Source organism: Poecile atricapillus, chromosome 11, assembly GCF_030490865.1.
Source record: "Poecile atricapillus isolate bPoeAtr1 chromosome 11, bPoeAtr1.hap1, whole genome shotgun sequence".
In the NCBI taxonomy this organism is placed as follows: Eukaryota; Metazoa; Chordata; class Aves; order Passeriformes; family Paridae; genus Poecile; species Poecile atricapillus.
The window spans coordinates 15,493,020-15,514,598 of record NC_081259.1 but is presented as its reverse complement, the minus strand read 5'-3'; the positions used below and the strand labels follow the sequence as shown (position 1 = coordinate 15,514,598).

At 39.7% G+C, this 21,579-nt stretch overlaps 1 protein-coding gene across 4 annotated transcripts in view; it reads left to right on the top strand.

Annotated features, from left to right (window-relative positions):
• The window catches only part of OTUD7A (OTU deubiquitinase 7A), a 107,661-nt gene that overhangs the window by 45,298 nt on the left and 40,784 nt on the right, over nucleotides 1-21,579 (top strand). For all 4 annotated transcript variants that reach the window (XM_058846837.1, XM_058846838.1, XM_058846839.1 and 1 more), the window contains 3 exons: nucleotides 9,913-10,045; nucleotides 16,498-16,654; nucleotides 17,757-17,911. In XM_058846837.1, coding sequence (XP_058702820.1) covers nucleotides 17,827-17,911 — 85 coding nt within the window. In that variant the 5' untranslated portion in view covers nucleotides 9,913-10,045; nucleotides 16,498-16,654; nucleotides 17,757-17,826. The remainder of the gene's footprint in view (nucleotides 1-9,912; nucleotides 10,046-16,497; nucleotides 16,655-17,756; nucleotides 17,912-21,579) is intronic.

Below are 21,579 nucleotides of genomic sequence, written 5' to 3'. Positions count from 1 at the left end.
CCAAATACTGTTTCACTGGAGGCTGTGAGATTTCATTTGTGTTATTTATTGTTGCTGTGCTACAAAAATGAATTGTGCACTGGTGGTATAATAAACTACCAAATGTCTTATTAAACAGGCAGGGATTAAAAGAATGTCTTATTAAAATATCTTGGTTGAAAAGTTATGTGAGTAATTGGAAGAATTTTTATGGTGAGGTATTTTATTTTGTGAGGGAATGATCTTTCCCTTTATGCAGAAATTAAGAGAGATTTACACTCTTTTCAGCAATTGTTGTTAACAGAGATTTTACTGCATACAATAAATCATTTAAATATTTTTTTCATTGATTCTGAAAGCATCTGCTGGATTGCTCAATACTGTCATTAGGCAGTTGGATACAATTTTGATTCTTGTGACAATTAAAGCATCACAGAGAGGAGGTGCCCCCCAAGAGGAAGCCAATTGTCTATTTTGTGAAAGTTTGGCTGGTGGAGAAAAAAATCCCTGAAATTAGAACAGTACTTTTTTTTTTACACTGTTTGACAGAAGTACATACATGTGCCTGGGCTTACTCTGGGATGTGCTGGTGCCTGCACAGGTTTAGGATATTAAAGGACAGAAATAAAAGAATATGATGCTTCCTTCTCTCTGCTGCTTGCAGAACAATTTCCTGCAAAACTGATAAGATTTCCCAAATAAGTTTTCTCCACGTGGAACTGGTTTATTCATTCTGTGAATTCACAGATACTAAGTGTGCCTTGAACCATATTGTTCCTTGCGTGTTGTTATTAACCAAAAGTAGATAGATGGGTCCAGATAAAACTGGAGTTTGGCACCTTCAGCATTGAGATCTGCCTTCTATTTCTGAAAAATGTTGGAACTATTTATAAATTTGGAAGATCACAGGACTGTATGTGGCTTATCATGCTTATGCTTGATAGTTCAGCTTCTGATGTACTATTGTAATTAACTTTATTCCTAGCTTTCACAATCACAAGGCTGTTTTTCTATTTTTAAGGCCTTCTGCAAGAATACTGTATGTTTTATCTTCACTGAAGCACTGTGGCACATTGCAAACGATGTATAAGGCCTAAGTGTTTCTGTTTATTTCTCTTCAGAGTACATAGCATATACATTTTGCTGTTTGACATCATAGCCAGATTAGCAATGCCTAGGAGAAAGTTTCCAAGGCCTAGAAGGGAGAACAAAAGTACTCTAAAAGTTAAGCCCCAAATTTCATCTTTACACCTCTAGCTACAATGAGCAAGGAGATGAAAATGTTTTCAGTGTTTTTTTCAGGCTGTTTAGAATACAGATGCAGGAGAAGGAAAAAGACTGAAGTTCCTCCCTGCTCTTCCTTAGCACATTAGCACTCTTCAGAGCAATTCATGCTGTCCATTTTTCCTGCTCAGCCAAGGCATGGTGAGTCTATCAACCTGTCTACAATCTTTCCATTACAAACATTACTTCACTGCTGCTGTTCTGTGTTAGAAAGGCAAAGTGATACAGTTCCAGCAGTTCAGGTATTTTTTCAGCCAGGTTTCTCCAGTAAGAAACCTGATACACTACAGCTTCAGTGTGGACATGATTTTCTGAGCCTGAGAGAGTTTTCAGCCTGTCAGTGGCTGACCTGTTTCCCAAGGGAAAGTCTTTTGGGAAACTTTTCTCTCTCAAGGACTGTTTTGTGAAGAGGTTTTTGGTTCCCAAAACAGTGGTATACAGATGTTCTGAATGTGTTTTTCTCTTTTCCCACCAATGGAATGAGAGAGGTGTTGTTCCTTTAGCAATCATGTTAAACCTGTATCAGAACACCTTATAAAAGCAGCTTAAAAACCCTGAAATAATGGTTTCTGCCTCATTGGGATGAAACCTTGGCTGTTGTAATTGAATCTACATTCCTGTTTTGTGTCCACTAGCGACACTTCAGTCCTTACCTTTTTGTCTCCACGTGGAAAAAAAAGGCCTTTTCTGAAGGCTTTGCTCCCGTAGGTGTGCCTTCATCTCAGGGTTTAATGGATGGAGAAGTTCATGGGAAGAACTGAGAACAATGTGAGCAAATCTGTCCCTTAGTAAATTCTTGTAGTGGTTTGTAGAAGGCCTGATAGGACAGGAAGATTTCCAAGGTCAGCTTTCAGGGGTGACATAGGCTGGAGTGATACTCTATTAAGTGTCTGACTTTCCAGAGGTAAAGTATTATGGGAACATTTACTGCTTATCTCTGAGTAGCAATTGCAATTATAATATAAATTCTCTTAATGTCTTTCTGTTTGAGAGCTTCAATTCTATCATTTGAATTACAAAGAAGGTACAGAGCCAGATTTTCAACCTCCTGCTGGAGATCGTTTGTATAACTTTGGGCCATTTGGCTGTGGCTTTACTTCAGGAGACTGACAGTCTAATTTAATCAAGCAGATGTGGATTTGTGTATGTGGAGTGGATATTCAGTCACTGTGTAAAAATTCACAGGTCAGATTCAGGACTGTTTGAAATTGCCCAAGAAGTTCTTTGCAACCAAATCTCTTTTGGATGAAATCTATTTATGGAAGTGGTATTTTTTTTCTTCCTTTTATTTGAAGTCTCCAGTCTATAGAGATCATCATCACAGAAAACATTATTGTTATACATAAGAAAACAGTAGTTGCTGTGTAGTTTCTGAGTATATTACAAGGTACATAAGCAGATCCATTTCTGTATTAATTAAAACACAAATACTAGTGGCATGAGTTTAGTTCTGATTCAAGTTTAAATATTTGACTGTTTGATGGTGGCAACCTTATTCTTTTCTTGACATACCACTTTTACTTTGAAGCTAGTGCTTGAAAAACCAAATTATTTTCAACTGGGTAAAGTTCAGCTTTTACCTTTTTACATTTTCAAGTATCATGAACTCCCCACAGATAGTTTGCTTTTCAGTGTGTACTGACTGCAGCTCCAAGAAATGAGCTCATTCTGCTGGTCATGAAATGGAGAACACTGCTGGTTAATCAACTGGTGTTCAGCAAACGGAAAAACAAGATGTTTTTCCCAAACATTTGTACATAAGAGAAAAGCTGGCTCAAGTGAGTGAATATTGCATGCCTGCTGGTTTTGGCTGAGCTAGAGTTAATTTTCTTCACACTGTATGGCATAGGCCAGTGTTTTGGATTCATGCTGAACACAAGGTTGATGATACAGAGATGTTTTTGTCATTGCTGAATGGGGCTCACACAGAGCCAAAGCCTTTCCTGCTTTTCCTACTTCCAGGCTGGGGAGAGATCTGGGGGTGCAGGGGAGACTGTGAGGAGACACAGCCAGGACAGGTGACCCCCACTGACCACAGGGATGTTCCAGACTCTGTGACATCATGCCCAGTATATAAAGTGGGGGAAAAAGAAGGAAGGGGGAGACAATTTGGAGTGGTGTTTTTTGTCTCCCTGAGTCACCATTCTGTGTGATAGGGCCCTGCCCTCCTGGGGATGTGTGAACATCTGCTCAGCCATGGGAAGCACTGAACTGATTCCTTGTTTTGCTTTGCTCTTCCTGTTAAACTGTCTTCATCTCTACCCAGGAGTTTTCCAGCTTTTACCTTTACCAGTTCTCATCCTGGTCCTTCCTGGAGGAGGAGCAGCCGAGGAGCTGCGTGGGGCTGGGCTGCTGGCTGAGGTTAAACCACAACAGCACATATTGCCTGTTTAGCAGACTGACTGATTTAGTGCAAAGTGATTGACATAAAAAATAAAGCCATCATTTTTTCAAATAGGTTTTGCAAAGCTAAGCAGGGGAAATGAGAGTCTTGCTTCTTGCACTGTGGTTGGTCACTCCTTAAGCCACCCATCTGAAAAGTTCATATAGTTGGGTTTTTTGCAGGTGATGGAAGAACTGGTTTCAAGAAAACTCTTTTTCATTGGGATTTTTTTTTTTTTTGCTTGTCTTGGTTGGGTTTCTTGTTTTGGGGGTTTGAGGGTTTTGTTTTGTTTGGTTTTGGTGGGGTTTGTTGGGTTTTTTAAAATTCCTTTTGTGTGGTTTATAGTCTTGTCTGTCTGTTGAGCATCTGTCTTCCCAAACACTACTGTTGTGTTGTTGTGGGACCAACTCGCTGCATCAAATCATAATTTTCTCTCTTTCCCTCCCTCCCACACAGCCATTTGTGCTTCATATAAAACCCAAATGAACTTAAAGATCTTCATTGAAATCGTTCCTGCTCCACATCCACAACTTTTTGTTCTGAACCCACAGTAACAGAATTCTCTCTCTCCTCCTTGCATTTCTGGCTAATAAGCAGCCCTGCTAGTCAGTCAGAGCCATTTTCTGCCATGAGTTTTTGAATAATTTCTAATAAATTGACAGTGGGTATTGTCCAAAGTGCTGAAACATTTGTTTCTAAAAATAATCAGCAACAACTCCCAATCAGCTCTGCTATGCATCTGGCTTCTGATCAGCAGCAAAGCAGAGGAGTTTGATCAATGTCTTTAAAATAAAGAAAAAATAATAAATGTATGAAAGAGAATAGTTTTTTGGAAAGCTTAAAGGATTTTTTTTAATGTATCTATCAGCTTTCCAAGACTTTTATGACAAAATGCAGGGAAAAATACAGGTATTTCTGAAATCCTTTCAGAATTCAATTTCAGATGTTTAAAAAATATATAAATATTTTTCTCTGCAGCAGATTAAACTGAAAGATATTTATATGCTGAAGCTTGCAGTAGGCTCTACAAATATGTCCTAATTCCTCAGAGTGATGTTGTCATCATGTTTGTCAGCTAAGACTCAAGGAGACTGCAAATTCTTTTGTATTTTCCTCTCTTTTTCCTGTCTGGGAGTTCACAACAAGCTTTTTGTTTCAGAAGAGATTGTTCTTCATTTAGTTTACAGTTGCTCTTTTCATATGTGAATTTGGTACATAAGTTAAAATAATACAGGCACTGTTATTTTTTGTTGTTGTTGTTGCCTGTAGACATTAATATTCAGTGTAGTGAAGGGTTTTATTCCCCCACCTCCAGGCTCTATTTTGCAAACAGTAGCCTTTTCCATATGTTTTTTCCTGGCATTATGAATTTCCTAGTTTGTACAGTGCTATTTAATTCCATGTCCTGCTTTTCCATAGAATGCAATAATAGATGATGACGACAGTGGCAATTAGAACTAATGGGCTACCTCTTAGAGATGATGAATATCCATTAATCCTGTTGATCTTGGTCAGAAAATAGGCTATTTTAACATCAAACTTGGAATATCTGTTAGTTGCTGTTGCTTTTTTTGTGTGTACAATTCTGCTGCATGTTTCCTTATAACAGTTTCCTTGATTCATCAACTTTTAATTCACCTTGTTTAGCCCAAGTATTTCCTATTAATTATTGTTTTTCATATTGCCTGAATTACACGAAAAATCATAACTATAGAGGTAGTTGCAGCTTATTTATGGCTAGAGAAAATTGTCTGTGTTACCAAATTTATTTAACTAAATGAAAGAGGGATTTTTCTTACTGTTTAGGGCATTTAAAAAAAATAAATAATTCTGATGAACAGCCATTCTTAATACTAGATAATTTCACATTCATTTCACTGAATGCCTTTCCTACTGCAGGACTTTCCATTACTTATGTAGTCTAAGTGAAACACATAGTTGCTATACTTACATTACATATCTTCAAAATGCTGTGAAATTAATCATTCTAGATGCATGTCTCAAATCTCTATTTCCTCATTTGTATCTTTAGCTGTTTTAAAATCTTGGAGATCATATTTAATGATAGGGTTTTTTAGGATGGAAAGGAATTAAGGCTTCTATTCTTCTTAGTTTCATTTTCTAATTTAAATGCAGTAACTGAGGAACATGATGTTTCACAGAAATAAGGGTGGGAGTCTCAGGGTTGGGGGGAAATTACCAAGTTCTGTTTTGCTGCATTGTGTGTGTGTGTTTTTCCTGCTGCAGCTCATTTAGCTCAGCACACACCGAGCTGATATTCCAGCTTCTGCTGAATTCCAGCATGTTAAACGAATGCCTGCTCAGAGCTTGCTATTCTTTCTATCTTATGTGCACCTAAGGACTTACAAGGACTTGCTTTTTGTACATGGTCTCAATTTCAGAGGTTCAATCCTGCTGCTATTTTTAGGGTACTTGTAAGCGAGAGAACTTTCTCATCAGTCTGTCACTGAAGCTGTGGGATGAACCAATTGAGTGGATCAGTATTTTTAAGAGGAATGAGGAAAAATCACCATTATGTGTTTTGCCTTGATGCGAGGAACAATGTAACATGCAGAGTAACAGACAGTCAAGCCTTGTGTTTAAAATAGCAGCTGAATTGTCTCCGTCAAGGCATGGATGTGCTGCAGCCTCCATTTTTAAAGACTGAGCCCTTAATCGCTGACTGTGCACTTGACATACAATTAAGTATTTGAGCTTTCCTCTAATCTCTGTGTACAAGAAGATAAAGGATGCTTGGAGACTTGTATCAGTAAGACTATTTATACAGAGCTCATACTGCTAACACTTTTGATGTCCTTTAAGTCTCTGCCTTCATATCCCTGTCAGCTCAATCCACTGCACACATTTTCTGAGTCAAACTGGCATAAGCCGAGAAGGGGAGAAACACATTCACATGCAAGAACACTGGTCACAGTAAGACTTTTTTTCTAGCAGGAGGAGAAATCCTTTCCTTCATCAGTAACTTGTGACAGACTCTACAGACTTAGGAAATAGATAAAGCAACAGGTTTCTCAAAGTTTCTCATTCAGTGATTATAAAGAGATTTCAAGTGACAAAGGTTCAGAAAAAACTGAGTTTGTGCCAGCACTTCAGACTCTGCTCGAGAACTTGTCTTTGAAAAGTTAGATCATTTGAGGTGCTGCCTTACTCTGGGGAATGACAACTGTCACAGGGATCTGCAGCAATATGGAACATTAGCTAGTCATGGATCTTTTGTAGCTGAGCTGTGTGTCAGCTTTGCATCCTTTCCCCAACAGTTTTCAACACAGAGATCTGCAGGACACAGATGGACACAGTTCCATAGATAGAATAGAATTATCATTTCTTTGGTACTTGTCCTTTGTCTTTAAGAAGACCATACCCATAGTGGCCATCTTTATCATGAAGAACTCTTCCCTGCTGGTTATCTTGGTATTATTTCTTGAATATTATTGCTTCCCTGTTATTAGAGATATCTTTTCCCTCATATGCTGCTTGAGCTAAATTAAATAATTGCAAGGAAGCAATGAGCAGTGGGCAAGGCCTTGTACTGAATGTAGAACTTGCACTGAAGAAGCCAAGTCTTGAAAGAATCTAAGCACAAAGGTGATGTTGCAGAAGTTGATGATTTATGTGTGGACTTACAGCTACTTCAGTGTGCATGTATGTAACAAAAATAATGGAAGCAAGCACACTCTTGAGGAGTGTGCTCACACTTGGGGAGATGCTGATTCACATTCAACAGAGTATTGGCAGAGGTTTTCAGCACTGTGCAGCTGATCCTAAGCTGCTGAGAAAATTGTAGGAAGTATTTGAGTCCTGTGTCAAAAGCAGAAGTGGAAAATGGAACCCCTTTTGAGTTCAGAACAAGCAGTGCATGAGAGTCTTGGGAGAGAATTGAGGTGTTTCTAGAAACTGAATGGAGGAAGCTTCTTCAGCTCTTTGTTAGGGACTACTTTGAAATGTAAGATGAAAACAGGGAAAAATGAGAGTTACTGTGGATATACATTCTTAGTAAAGAACATCTCTGGTCTCTGGCCTCAGCTGATTTTGCCTCAGACTCTTACCTTCAAAAGACCTGTTGGAGACAGGTTTGCAATATGTATTTAGCATTTTCTGTCTGCGTTTCATTTTCTTTGCTAACTTCTCACAGAAGCTGTTTCAGGGACCATGCAAAGGTAAAAAGATAAATTCAAAATTTGTGCTCAGAATGATGAAATAATTACAACTGAAGTTCCATCCTGAACCTTTTCATATCTCATGATAATTTTATTCTGACCTTTTATATCCTTGTGTAGTTTGTCACAGACCAAGCTGGGGTCATATAGGGAGCATTTTTCTGTTTCTTGGCCCACTATACAGGAGAATACAGCAGAGTAAGCAGTATTTAGGGTTGATCTTAAACTGCTGAAACTCCAATGCTGCATGAGAAAGGCTGTAAAGGGTTGAGCTGTGTGCATGTTCTTGTGCCCTGACCATTAGAGTATGCATGGTAATATTTTAGATAACTTATTTACAACCACAAGCTAAATGGAATGATTTTTATTTTAGTTTAAATGGTAAATTGTGATAGAATAAAAAAATATTCACTGCAAGCACATTAGGTGAGTCCTCTTTCAACAGAAGAAGTAGACAGAGTGTTGGAAAGTGTTTATTACTCTCTGCAGCAGATCTATTGAACAAAACTATAAAAATGTTTTGATCATTGTTTGTTAACATGTGTTAAAAAAAAAACAAACTTTGCTTGTTTATTTCCAGAGCAACGGTAGAAGTTACGTCTCCTTAGCAGAAGCATGATCATTCAGTTTTGAGGGCTGGATATCAGAGTTCTGAGTTATTTCCCAATAGCTAGCAGGAGTTTCATAGTGTGGATATTTCAGTTTGTTAATATCGTATAGCTGGAAATGTGGAGGTATATTCACACTTGATGATCATTTCTATCCACTGCAGTCCAAGTACCATTGAAAGCATTAAGGGCTATTAGGAATTGCTTCTGTAAGTTGAGGGTTTCACAGTTGTTTTTTTTTAAGTTCCCTGAGGGTGATAAAGAGAGGGTCACAGGTGAATGTGGTTTGACTGCATTTCATTTGCAATGTATGAAATGATGCTTTTAATGCTGTTACAAACTTTGAGATAATCTGCTTCAGTGTGAGGGTATCTGTGATGTGCTACGACCATAAGTGAGTTCCAACAGAGAATTGAATCTGACTTTGGTCAGATTTATAGTTATTGCAGGAAAATGTGTCATGGTGAAGGAAAAGGAAGGTAGGAATCTTATTAACTCCTATATGTTAGTTCACATACACCTGAGCTAGAGTTGGGTAAGCTAACACTTGTTAATTTAGGTACTTAACTCATATTACAGTTGAGTTGTCACATAGACAGCTGGGAGTTTTTGCATAGGAACCATTATGTACTGAGATTTGGTTACTTGTGTATGTATTTTAGGAAATAACAAGAAATAATGTTATGTTCTGTTTTCATATCCTAATTCTCACAAATTCCTAAAAATTGTGGACCTTCTTATAGTATTGCCTGTTTTAAAAGCGTTATTAGAAGGAATGTTTTCCATGATAGAAATATTTGGGCTGTTAAATCCTGATTTTGGTGGGGCTGGGCAGGCCCAGTTACAACTGTATGAGTTTTGCAACTGTATTAAAAAACCAGAAACAGTAAAACTGATTGTAAGTGCCTTTTAGAATAATAAGGTGAGGCTTATAGTAATTGGATTATGCATTTCCAAGCAGCAGGATTTATTCTTAGGAGATAGATTATATGGAAAGGGAACGCTGTATCCTTTAAAAAGAAATAAACTCCATGAAATGGTGTTCCTTTTTTCTTCATGTGCTTGTCTATTTTCATCAAAAATAGAGGCTATCCTGGTTGAGTCTTCTCCTGGATATCTCTTCATTAGTTCATTGCTTCAGATTTTGGAAGCTTATGAGAAGAAAACTTTCAAAGGTGTATTTGATGAATCTTAGGACAAAGAACTGTTAAAAGAAATTCCAAGTGCAAGTTGCCATTTTCATGTAGGAGAGCCATAAGGATATTTTTGTACATTCATAATTCTTTTTTTATTAATTGTCTAGGTTGTGCCCAAGTAATATTCTTAATGCAAATTACTGTATGTGGTAATTTATCTGTATTAAGAGTAGTACCCATTGTGCTTCTGAGGTCAAAGGTAAAGTCTATTTTAGCAGTTACTGTTATTCAAATAGCAGAAGTGTAATGATTAATATACTACTTCTTTTTCTTTTTTCTTCCAGATTTCTCAGGGGACAAAATTTTGCTTATTCATACCTTCTACTGTGGCAAAACCGGATTATTTTCCTCACCAAAAACCAGCAGCATAACACCCATCCAACATCTGCCTCAAGGAACTCTTATTTAAAGTCTATTGTAAGTCAAATTAACCACTGGCTTAAAGGTGGCATTAATCAGCCGTGCGTCTATTTACAGCTTTCCCAGCAGCTCTCCCAGGAGCGCTGATCCGAGCAGGGTGGCTTTTACAGCTTCTCTTGCTGCTGGAGTGGCACCAGAGGAGGCGGGGAGCGGCGGCAGGGCTGGGCTGAGCCCTTGGCTCCGGTGTCACCGGGGTGTCACCCGATGTCCCCTCAGGATCGGGCTGTGGGGCAGGGCTGGGCTGAGCCCGTGGCTCCGGTGTCACCCGATGTCCCCTCAGGAGCGGGCTGTGGGGCAGGGCTGGGCTGGGCTGAGCCCGTGGCTCCGGTGTCACCCGATGTCCCCTCAGGATCGGGCTGTGGGGCAGGGCTGGGCTGAGCCCGTGGCTCCGGTGTCACCGGGGTGTCACCCGATGTCCCCTCAGGATCGGGCTGCGGGGCTGGGCTGGGCTGAGCCCGTGGCTCCGGTGTCACCCGGGTTTCACTAGACGTCCCCTCAGGATCGGTCTGTGGGGCAGGGCTGGCCTGAGCCTGTGGCTCCGGTGTCACCCGATGTCCCCTCAGGATCGGGCTGTGGGGCAGGGCTGGGCTGAGCCCGTGGCTCCGGTGTCACCCGGCTGTCCCCTCAGGATCGGTCTGTGGGGCAGGGCTGGGCTGAACCCTTGGCTCCGGTGTCACCCGGGTTTCACTAGATGTCCCCTCAGGATCGGGCTGTGGGGCAGGGCTGGGCTGAGCCCGTGGCTCCGGTGTCACCCGGGTGTGCCCTCAGGATCGGGCTGTGGGGCAGGGCTGGGCTGGGCTGAGCCCGTGGCTCCGGTGTCACCCGGGTTTCACTAGACGTCCCCTCAGGATCGGTCTGTGGGGCAGGGCTGGCCTGAGCCTGTGGCTCCGGTGTCACCCGGGTGTGCCCTCAGGATCGGGCTGTGGGGCAGGGCTGGGCTGAGCCCGTGGCTCCGGTGTCACCCGGGTGTGCCCTCTGGATCGGGCTGTGGGGCAGGGCTGGGCTGGGCTGAGCCCGTGGCTCCGGTGTCACCCGGCTGTCACCCGATGTCCCCTCAGGAGCGGGTTCTGTGCAGAAGGGTCAGGCCTCAGTGGCAGCGGCCCATCAGGAAGCTGATCTGCAGTGCAGATGAAGGCTCAGCCTCCTGTTGCTATGACAATTGATTCCAGACGTCGCAGTGGAGAAACAGGGGGTAAAGAGCTCAAAATGTAGGGAACTGCAAGGGGCTCAGCTGGTGGTGTTTGCTGTGGAGCTGGAGGCTTCGCATGGTGCCCACAGGCCCAAATGGGTCACTCCTTATGCAAGGCTGACTTGAAGAAAAAGTAATGAAACGTCACATCATAGATGTCCAAAAACGGCTGCTCAGAATGCATGCTTTTCATACAGTGAAGTTAATTTTATGCAGGCTGAGTACATGATAGATGTTTTGGGAGAGAACGCTGTGTTTGGTCAGCATACCATCTGTATTAGAAAGAAGGATGGCATTTGGAGAAATCTATATTTCAGTATAAAATCTTCTTGCTGTATCAGGATAAATTCCTAAGTGAGGAAAATGAGGGGGGCAAAATAGGGGAAAATATCCAAAGGATGAAGAAATCTAGTTTGCTTATCTTGCTTCTTTGGAGATATATTCTAGTAAAGGAGATGCATGTTACTTAGTGAAACTGCATTTAATAAGAGGCCTCAGATTAACATCTGAAAGCCTAATTGTCATCTTTCCAGCACAATGTATTACTGCCTACTTCTTTATTACTCTCATAGATAAAGGAATAATTAATACTTGAATTCATTTTAAAATTAAGGTATTTGTTTCAGAGAAATTCTGACTTTATCAGCGGCATTACATTTATCCTTTGCACAGCTGCTTTCTGTTAAAATACAATTAATACACTATGAGGGCCCTTGTGAATAAAATAAGAGAAACGTTGTAATTGACTTGCCTTCATTCTCCATAAATTGTTTTATCCTGTTAGCTGTATCATGTTTTCTTGTTTGAAAAAAAAAAAAAATGCTATAGCAATGGTGGTGTTTTATCGTGAAAAAATACCGATGAAAGGATGTAGAAGAACCTTACCTGAAAAGGCTGTGTCTCTTGCTCTGTTTATTCCAGTTCAGGACCCCTGTTTCTATGGACTTCTTGTTTATCTGTGACATTTTTTCCTTCTGAGAATGTAATCACTCTTAAGAAAGAAAAATGGTGTTATGAAGACCCTCTGAAGCTCTGTGAAAATACAGTTATAAAAATCTCATCTAAAGATAATTTAGTTGTGACTTTCATTATAGTTCTAGCTTGAAATAATTCAAATATGTAAGCAAATAGTAGACGCTTTATATAGCATTTCTGAAAATTGAAATATTGCTGCATTTTTAAAATACCTCCCAGTTGGTGCCTGAACCTTGGTGGTATTTATCCTGGAACTGGACTTGAAGTACTTGAACAGTTCTTTTGGACAGCTCTTCTTTCATGGTTCCCACAGAGCCAAGGATTCTTCAGCATAACTTCTTTCTATCTGTTTTTTCCGCTTCTGTGTCTAATTTATCTGTTCAGGACTTGTTTACACAAGATACCAGGGTAAATTGATGCAAATCAACTAACTGTAGGAATTTGAAGAGGGCAGCTTAAGTCCCACCAAGTCCCTGGATGCACTATCCCATTCATAATTAAAGTGGCCTCCAGTGAATTCAGTTTAATCTACTTCGAAGGCAAGAAGAGGCAAACCAAATTTAGGCCAGCATTTTATTCACAGATGAAACTGTTTGCAGAGGAATTTATTGGATGTAGACAAATCCAGTTAAATTAATTGGGTTAATTTTCCTGAGTTCCATTGTGTAGATAAAACCTTAGTAATAATGTCTTATTTGAGCCTTTACTTTTTGTCTTTTTTGTTCTTCTCCTTTTGTTCCAAAACTCTGATATTTTAGGCTTGAGGAGGTAGATGGCCCTTACCAAATGCTGTCTTGTAATTTTACTGCGTTTTGGGAATCCACATTTTAATATATAAATGCTCCTCTTTGCCATCAGGTCTAGTTCACAGTAACCTTTTGTTTAGGCAATTACCATCGATTTGGCTTCTTCAACTAATGCCTTTTAATCCCATTAGCAGAAAAAAATACCATCTCCACTTTCTTAAGTGGCCTGCATTAACTACCACTTCCCTTAAAGCTGCTGTTCTCCTAAACAAATCTCTCCTGAACCTGATTTTTTAATTATAGATTTTTGCTTAATAGTTTAACCTAATAAAGAGTGGTTTAATTTCACACTATTGTCAATATTGTAGAATTATGGCATTTCCCATCAATTGTGGCCTGTCAGAAAGAGTTACTTCCTAAGACTCAAAGTGTGCACAAAGAGTGTCATTCTGCCCTCAGCCAGCCCGGGCAGCAGGAATGCTGCACCCAGGAGCCGAGTGCACCTTTTTCATTGCCAGAGCAGCAGAGAGCCAGCAGCGATATCAAGCGGGCCCTGAGATGTGCCACACTGCAGGGACATAAAAACAGCCGGGGGGAACTGGTTTAATGCAATATCCAGGTGTCTCTCCATTGGTTTCCCAGAGCACCAAGACTGTGCATGTTATTGATGGTGCTTATTGCATCCTTTCTTTGAAAATTAGCAAAATGAAAGATGGTAGTTGCAGCTTAGTCGTTCTGTCTTCCTGAGGATTCATCCAGTGTGTGCTGTTTTCTTTCTATTCCTCACTTTGGTTTTGTCAGCTGTGTCTGTTCTGGATGCATGGGATGGGATTTGTTTTAACATGATTGCTTTTGCTTCATTAGTTAGCCCTGTGCATCTCTTTAAATTCTTTAGGGAAAAAAATAAATTCTTCATGTCATTCAACTGGTGAAGCTATTTGATTTTGAAGAAGTTAATTTAGATTCAGGTGAAGACTGTTTACTTCCAAGTAAGGTTCAGCTTTGAGAGAGGTACTTAAAGGAGAAGAAAAGATCAAATGTAACTGAGATTGTACTAAATTGATTTCAAGTCCTATTAGCCCATTTTAACATTTCAAAGTAATCAGTATCTTCTCTTTAAATACTTTAAAAATGTTTTTTTCTTACAATATACAACAAATTATCCAATTCCACAGCCTCTTGTATTTGTACTGTACAAATAAGAATTTTTTTAGGAAGAAGTTTGTCCAGAAAGTGAGTGAAAACCAAGGTCTTTCTGTGTTTTGATGGCCAAGATGTTTCAATTTCCACTCAGTTCAAAGAGACGTTTGTGTGTCATGTGTGACCCATTTGAAATGAAAACTGCAGGTGTCTGTAGTGTTACCCACAGGAGGAGTGATGTTCGTGGACAGGTGGTGTGAGGTGAATGATTGCATTAGATGTGCTCTGTGTGTATATGTAAAGTGTAAGTTGTGTTAATGCTTTGACAAGCCATCCAGAGCAAAGGTGGTGCTGATGGTTCCTTTGGTAAGGAGAGACCAAATCTGTCTGGGGAGAAGTAGGTCTGAGAGCCACCTGCCTTCTGAGTCACTGCCTCCTTTACAATTTATAATTTATTTTCTTTTTTGCTTACTTTTTACACTTCCATCTCAGTGGTTTTTCACAGCTGATAGTAGTTTTCTGGCAAAGATAATATTTTAAGACTTTTTCTGTTGGGTTTTGGTTTTTTTGTTGTGTTTGATTTTTTTAATCTAAATTCTAGAGGGCTGAGAAAACAACTTCCATGGGGGAAAAAAGAGTGTTAGTTCAAATGTATGCAGAGAGGATCCTGCCAAGTCTGCTTTTTGCTTCCAGAGTGTAGATTCTACATGGTAATTTTGAGGTGATAGTGACAGCATAAAAGCAGGGATTGGTCTTGTCTTTTGCTCTGAGAAGGATTTTTTTACTGAGAACTCATTTTTTACTGTTGAAAATACTGAGGTAGTGCTGATTCTGAGACAACTCATGAATTGGCTTCTCCAAGCTGATCTGCACTTCAGCTCCCCAAACTTATGAACACTCCAGCCCCCACACAGTGACTGTACTTGAGTGCCCAGCTGGTGCATTTTAAATTAACACTCATTATACTACTGAGTCACTTCTGGTGGTGGTCTAAAATGCACCAATGCTTTGTATCATCTCTGGCAGGTTCCTTTAGTTTGATCCGTATGTTTCCTTCCTGCTGGCTAAGATTAATTTTGTTCTTTCTTGTATTCACTAAAGAAATCAGTTGTATTCAGTTTCTGGTGATCTTTTTGTAAGATTACTGCTGTTGAGTACAGTGTATCTATGTATGAGTGTTTGTTAAAATAAAAGTAGCATTTTTGTCCTGCATTTGCATTGGAACAGATTCAGTTGAGACAGAGCTTAGATGTCAAATTTGGCCATAATCCATTAAGGTAGTTCTCTTTCCAAAATATCACTCCTTTTTAACTAGTCTCCTCAATATTTGCAGCATTCCTTCTGTTTTTACATCTTCGTTGGGATTACCTTTTAGAAGTGTGTCCCTTGCACAGAGGTGATCCACTGCACTTTGTGGTCCTTCACTGGACTCACTCCAGTATGTCCATATCATTCTTTTGTTGTGGATCCAGAAATGGGGATAATATTGCAGACAAGTCTCACTGAGACTGAAGAGAAAGGAAAATATCACCTCCCCTGCTATCCTCATGTGGCCCAAACATAATGATACATTTGTATAAATAGTGTAAAAGATGTGAAATGTGCCCCGGGACAGTGTAGAGGCCAAAAGGGTTGTGGGTAGAATTAGCTACAGTGTAATCTGCCTTTGTACTGAAGAACACACTTGTACTTGGTATCCACAGAGCACAGGCCTGATGAGGAGCTGTGAGCGAGCTCCAGTTGTTTAGCTTGGAGAAAAAGGGGCTGAGGGGCACCTTACTGCTCTGGCCTGAAAGAAGGCTGTGGTGAGATGGGTGTCACTCTCCTCCCAGGCAACAATAACAGGATAGGAGCACATACATTTAGGGTGCTCCAGGGGAGGTTCTGGTTGGACATCAAGAGGTATTTCTTGATGAAAATTGAAATGGGCTGCTTAGGGAGGTGGTGGAGTCACCATCCCTGGAGATGTTTAAGTGAAGAATGGACACGGTGCTTACTGCCGTGGTCTAGTTGATAAGGTGGTGTCAGGTCATGGGTTTGATCATCTCAGAAGTCTTTTCCAGCCTCATTGATTCTGTGATCTTCAAAGTATCTTCCAACTGTAGCAATTCTATCACTCTGTGATTTTGTATCCCACAAACTTTTAGTTTGTTGGGCTAAGTTAGGTTTAGTGGCCAGTCTCCATGGATGAGGCTGAGAAGAATCCCATCCTCCTGAGGCAGAATGTAAATGATGTTTGCATTGTAGCAAGGATATGTACTTGCAGAAAAAGGCAATATCTAAGAAAGCAAAGACATTCCATTTTTCAGGCTAAGTATAACCAGGTAACACATGAAGTAGGAAAGGGCTGTTTCATATGGGGGACAGCGAAATTAATTGGATTCTAATTTATTTCACAGTTTATTTCCCTGTAGCTGTGGTGCAAGCAAGAGCCAGCCAACATCACCTGCTGCCAACAGAAAATCTCCTTGCCAGTCCTTACCCTTGGCACAAGGTAAAGTTGCAACTGAGCCTGTGAGGAGGAATCAACAGGAAAAATCCAATTCATGCTCAAAGGTAAACTTTGACCAGTGAGTAACAAAGATGAAAATAAAGCATATGTTTTTCCTTACTTTGTGTATTGTTTAATTTCATCCTGTTTTCTTTGCTTTGCACTATTTCAGCAGCACTGCAGGCAGGCTTGAAGTATGGAAATATGCTTAGGATGAGTGTGTTTTAAATTCCAGCTGTTTTAATAGCTTGCCTAGCATGAACTCCTCTTGTGGTGCCTGTTTTAATTCCTATTTTATGTTTGTAAAGAGCATTGCCTAGGAGGAGGTTCCTGTTTTCAGGAATGAAGATGCAAAATGCAGTTGAGCAGATATATTTTTGTAGGCCATGGATTTGGCAAGAAAAATTCCCATGCCAGACATTGTCACATTTCACTTGGGGCAAAACATGATCTGCTTCATAACAGGTCCCTGGGTGATTGTGCTCCTAGGAGAGCACATTGATAAGATTGTCCCCCACAGACTGCTCATAAACACAGTAAAAATTGTTCAGCAGCTACAGCATTGGTCACCAATAAAAGGAAGTAAAACAAATAAACCTCTTAAATTACGGCAATATCAGCTATAATGACCACTGGTTTAGCCACAGTTCTAGAAAAGGAAAGAAGAAAATTAACTCAATCCCAGCCAGATCCAGCACAGCAGAGAATCTATAAATTACAGAAGCTGTATTGGCAAGGCAAATTAAAGAACAAATCCTATACTCTGCTGTGTATATGTTAATATTAGTAAGGGCAAAAGAGCTCCAGACATTTAAATCCTTGCTAAACCTCAGTTTATGAGTAGTAATAATGACCTGGTGATCATGCTTTTAATAAACCAGTCTTGTGTTTAGCTGAATTGAAGTCAAGTTGCAAAGCTATTTATGAGCTGCACATAAGAAAAAATCAATAAAAATATGAAATATTAAGGTAGAGAAAAGCCTTCCAATGTGAGTGATCAGCAGCTCCAGGCTAAGGCAGAGATGGATGACAAATGCTGTTTATTTTAATATGCTGCAATTTGTATGTTTTAGATTTTTAATAGTCTTGTTTAGGGACTAGAGGAAAAATGTGGTTTACGTCATCTGGGAGTATATTCTAAACCCTGTTTCTTTTTCTCCTTGGCAGATGGAGACCTTTTAGCCAGCCAGTGAATCCAGCTGCTGCTGCATGTCTGGCAGCACCTCTGAATGATCACATGACTCTTGATATGGATGCAGTCCTGTCAGACTTTGTTCGGTCCACAGGGGCAGAACCAGGTCTGGCAAGAGACTTACTAGAAGGTAAATTTTTGGGACACAGCTATTTCCTGTGTTCACTTGCTTAAACCAAGAACCAGTCATAACAAGAGAGCTCTGGTCTATGGAAACAGATATTTCCTGGTATTTTTACCAAGTCAACTTTTGTAATAAGCTGACCATAGCTTATACTAAGACAGGTGTTTTTAACAGAAGTCTTAAAAACTTCTTAGTATTAGATTGCTGTGTTTTAAGTTACTAAGAGTCAAGCCCTAAATGTTTATGTGCCAGTGAGAGAAGGGGGGAGACTTCAGCTGAATTTTCATACTCAGCTGCCTGAAAGTAGTTGTAGAAGTTTCTCAGGTCACTGTATTTAGTCTGAAGTTTAGTCTGAAAGGGATTTACTGTACAGTGATAGAGACACCAGAGGTATTTTTGAGTCCCAGAGGTTAATATGCATAGCTAAGCTTCACAGCATGGAATCCACGTGGCTAGTTTGAAAAGTAACTAAGAAGCTGTATCAGAAAAATAACTGTCTATTTATTCATTTTGTTGTAGCTGTTTTAGGTTTATAGTCCTAAAAGTGGAAAGACACCATTGATATTTGAGAGCATTTCATAATAGTTGGATTTGTTAATTTCTTCTCGCGTGGGCTAACAATAATTGTGAAGATGGGAGGTTGGAAAAGAGTAGACAGTACCTGTAAATTGCAAGGTGGTTCTGTGAGCTTGAAACTTCCATACTGGACTTGCTGCCTGAGAGGTTTGGGGTTTGCTTATTTTTTTTATCTTAATGTGCTCTAAGAAATTGTGTTAAATTAACTAGTGAACAGCTACAGCAGAATTAAAAGTATACCTCATGTTATGTATCTCCTTTTTGCAAGAGCTGTTTCACTTTATGTAGGCTGAAAGTTTTTCATTTTATAGTAAGTTCTTCCTTTGCTCTGGGCTTTTCAGTAATAAGGCATGATAGATTATTAACATAGAGATGCATACAATTCTGCAGCATTCCCAAAGTCATCTGATACACGAAATAAAACCTTGGAATGCCTAGCAAGGAATATTAGCATAGGCTTGCTATATTTAAGAGCCCTCTATTTTGTCTGACTGATTTGAACCTGTCATTCTCGCCTAGCATTTGTCTTAGTCTGATGATCTTTTAGAAAAAGAACACAAGAAGATTTTTCTCAGCTATATCAGGACAGATTGTCAGTTATTGTGCTGATAAAGCATTGCCAAAATTTCAAAGGGTTCCTACATATCAGAGGTCTTTTAGAAGAGTTATTTACCTTGTTTTCCTCTCTATAAAGAGCAATGCTTTCAAATAAATATCGAAGAGTTTCTCTATGTTGTACTTCTCATTTCTGTAGATGAATAGATTCACATAGAACATACTAACAAAGAAATAAGCAGTAAACAATCTAGTTCTTCTGACAGCCTAATAGGCATATGCATCTGCCCCAAATCATTTCCTCCTACACAGGAATTTCTCAAAGTAAAAGGGATTGTTGCTAGTTCTGAACAAGATGTGCTCAGACAATTATTTCAGCACTTGTGGCTGTAGCTACACTTGGTGTAACAGCTTCTTTCTAACACTGATCATATCTTGTGCTGGGAGACAGTAATTGATGGAGTGGTTTCTCTTTTGTTTGAAAAAGACTCAACATGGACTGCCACCCTCCCAGCGTTTTGACTCTCACAGTGTGTCAATTCTCTGTAAGCAGCACTGAAACCCATGGAGTAGCTTCTCAACAATAATATAAACAATACTCAGAAGAGCAGCCCCTCACCCCATGGTGCCAATGCCTTGTACCTGGCCTTGGAATGATGATGTCCATAGTTAAAGTCAACCTTTGGAAACAGGGGTGAACAAATATTTCCCAGAATTTTCAAGGTTTGGTTGTTTGTAGCCCTAAAAATGATGGTCATAGTGAACTTGGAGCCAAAAAAAGCTTGTGTAGACCCTCATTTCCATGTAATCACAAGTTTGGTCAGATCTTCTGTGACCCCATAGCCCTTTCCTCTTTCTGACCCACTCAAAAATTCTATTTTTATAACTTGCTCAGACTGAATTTTCACAATGTGCTCCTATGGAGTAATACCTCCTTTTCAGAGCCACTGTGTTTCTTTTATTCATCCTTGAGGGAAATTTATTAAATTACACTATCTTGTAGATAATCAAGGATACCAATTTTTTCTTCCTTATCCAATTATTTTAATATATTAATTGTTTTGCTTTGATTATGTCCCGCTACATCCTCAGCACAGTTGTGCACAATATGTGTTGTTCTTCCCAGCAGCAAGTGGGTGAGTTAAACACACAATGACTGTTGTGCAAATAGCTTAAAAAAAAATCTATATATTGCATATAGATTTTCTGTATTGCCAGAAGCTGTCCTAAATGTTGGCTCACTTGATGTTTCTATACTCTGCTTATCCTGCTGGTAAAATCCCTGCAGTTTTCTTCTGCTGAGCTTTTTCTTGAGCACAGCTGCTTTTCTCTCTGTCTCAGAAAACATTCCACTGGTTGTGCTTGACATGTATCTTTCAGAAAATGTCCATTCTACTTTTAAAATGAAGAGGCAAAGAGATTAAAAAAATAATGGTTATATAACATTTTCATGGCTAGTATGTGGTATAAAAGTCTAATATTGGATGTCCATATTTGTTAAGATGCTTACAGCTATTTCACATTAATTTTAAATATTCATAAATTTCAATTACATATCATTAGCTGTACCTATTCTGTGTTAGTGGATTATATACACATGCTAAACCATTTGTTCTTTAGAAATGTTATTTTCCAGCTTTGCTTTCATTTTTGGATGATTACTTACCAAGTCTTTCATGTTTCATTTCCTGTCTCTGAGACGTTGTTTGCCACTTCCTGAAGTTTTTACCTTGTTTATGTGCTCTCAAGAACTGAAAACATTCTTGTTTATGTAAGGTGATGGAGAGTAGAAATTACATTTTGTGATTTTGTGATCATTGGGTCTGCCTTTTCAGCCTTCCATTCTCAGCTTTTGCTGATTTATGTTAAAAAAGCCTAAAAAAAAGGTCTTCACTTGAGTGGTTAATATTGATAGAGCAATTTGACAATAAATGTGACCCGGGTGACAGAAACAACAATCTCAGCAAAACAGTTTGAAAAGCAGCTTGTGCTGGCAGACCTGTGTATCACTGCTTTGGGGAGGAGTGAATTCAGAAATGGATCAGTCTCGTGTCACAGGGAAACAGGAAATCAGCTGCAAGACTCTCCAGATGTCACCTCTGTGTGTGCAAGGCACCTTCCAGTCACTGGGAAAACTCCTTTGGCTCACTCAGCTTTGGGAACATTATTCAGCATAAACTGAGAGCTTTGCATGGTGGAGAATTGATTTCTCCTTAGCTGTGTGAGCTCCAGCTTTCCCAAAGTCCAGGAGTGAGGAGGGCATGTCCCTTTACCTCCTGGGTAGTCTGGGCTGGCACCTCGATTCTCTCACACATAGCATATAATGCTGGTGTGTTTACATACAATCTACTTAAAATGTGGCCTAAGGCAGAAAGAAAACCATTAAAGAAAATAGTTTAATCTTTAAAACAACTTGTTCTTTATGTGAGTCGCAGTTTCAGGGCTGTAGGTGTGAATGAACTCAGAGATCACTGATAAATCAGGAGAAATCAGCTCAGTTTTCAGGTCTGCAGACAGTGACCCCTGAACAGAGTGGGGAAGGC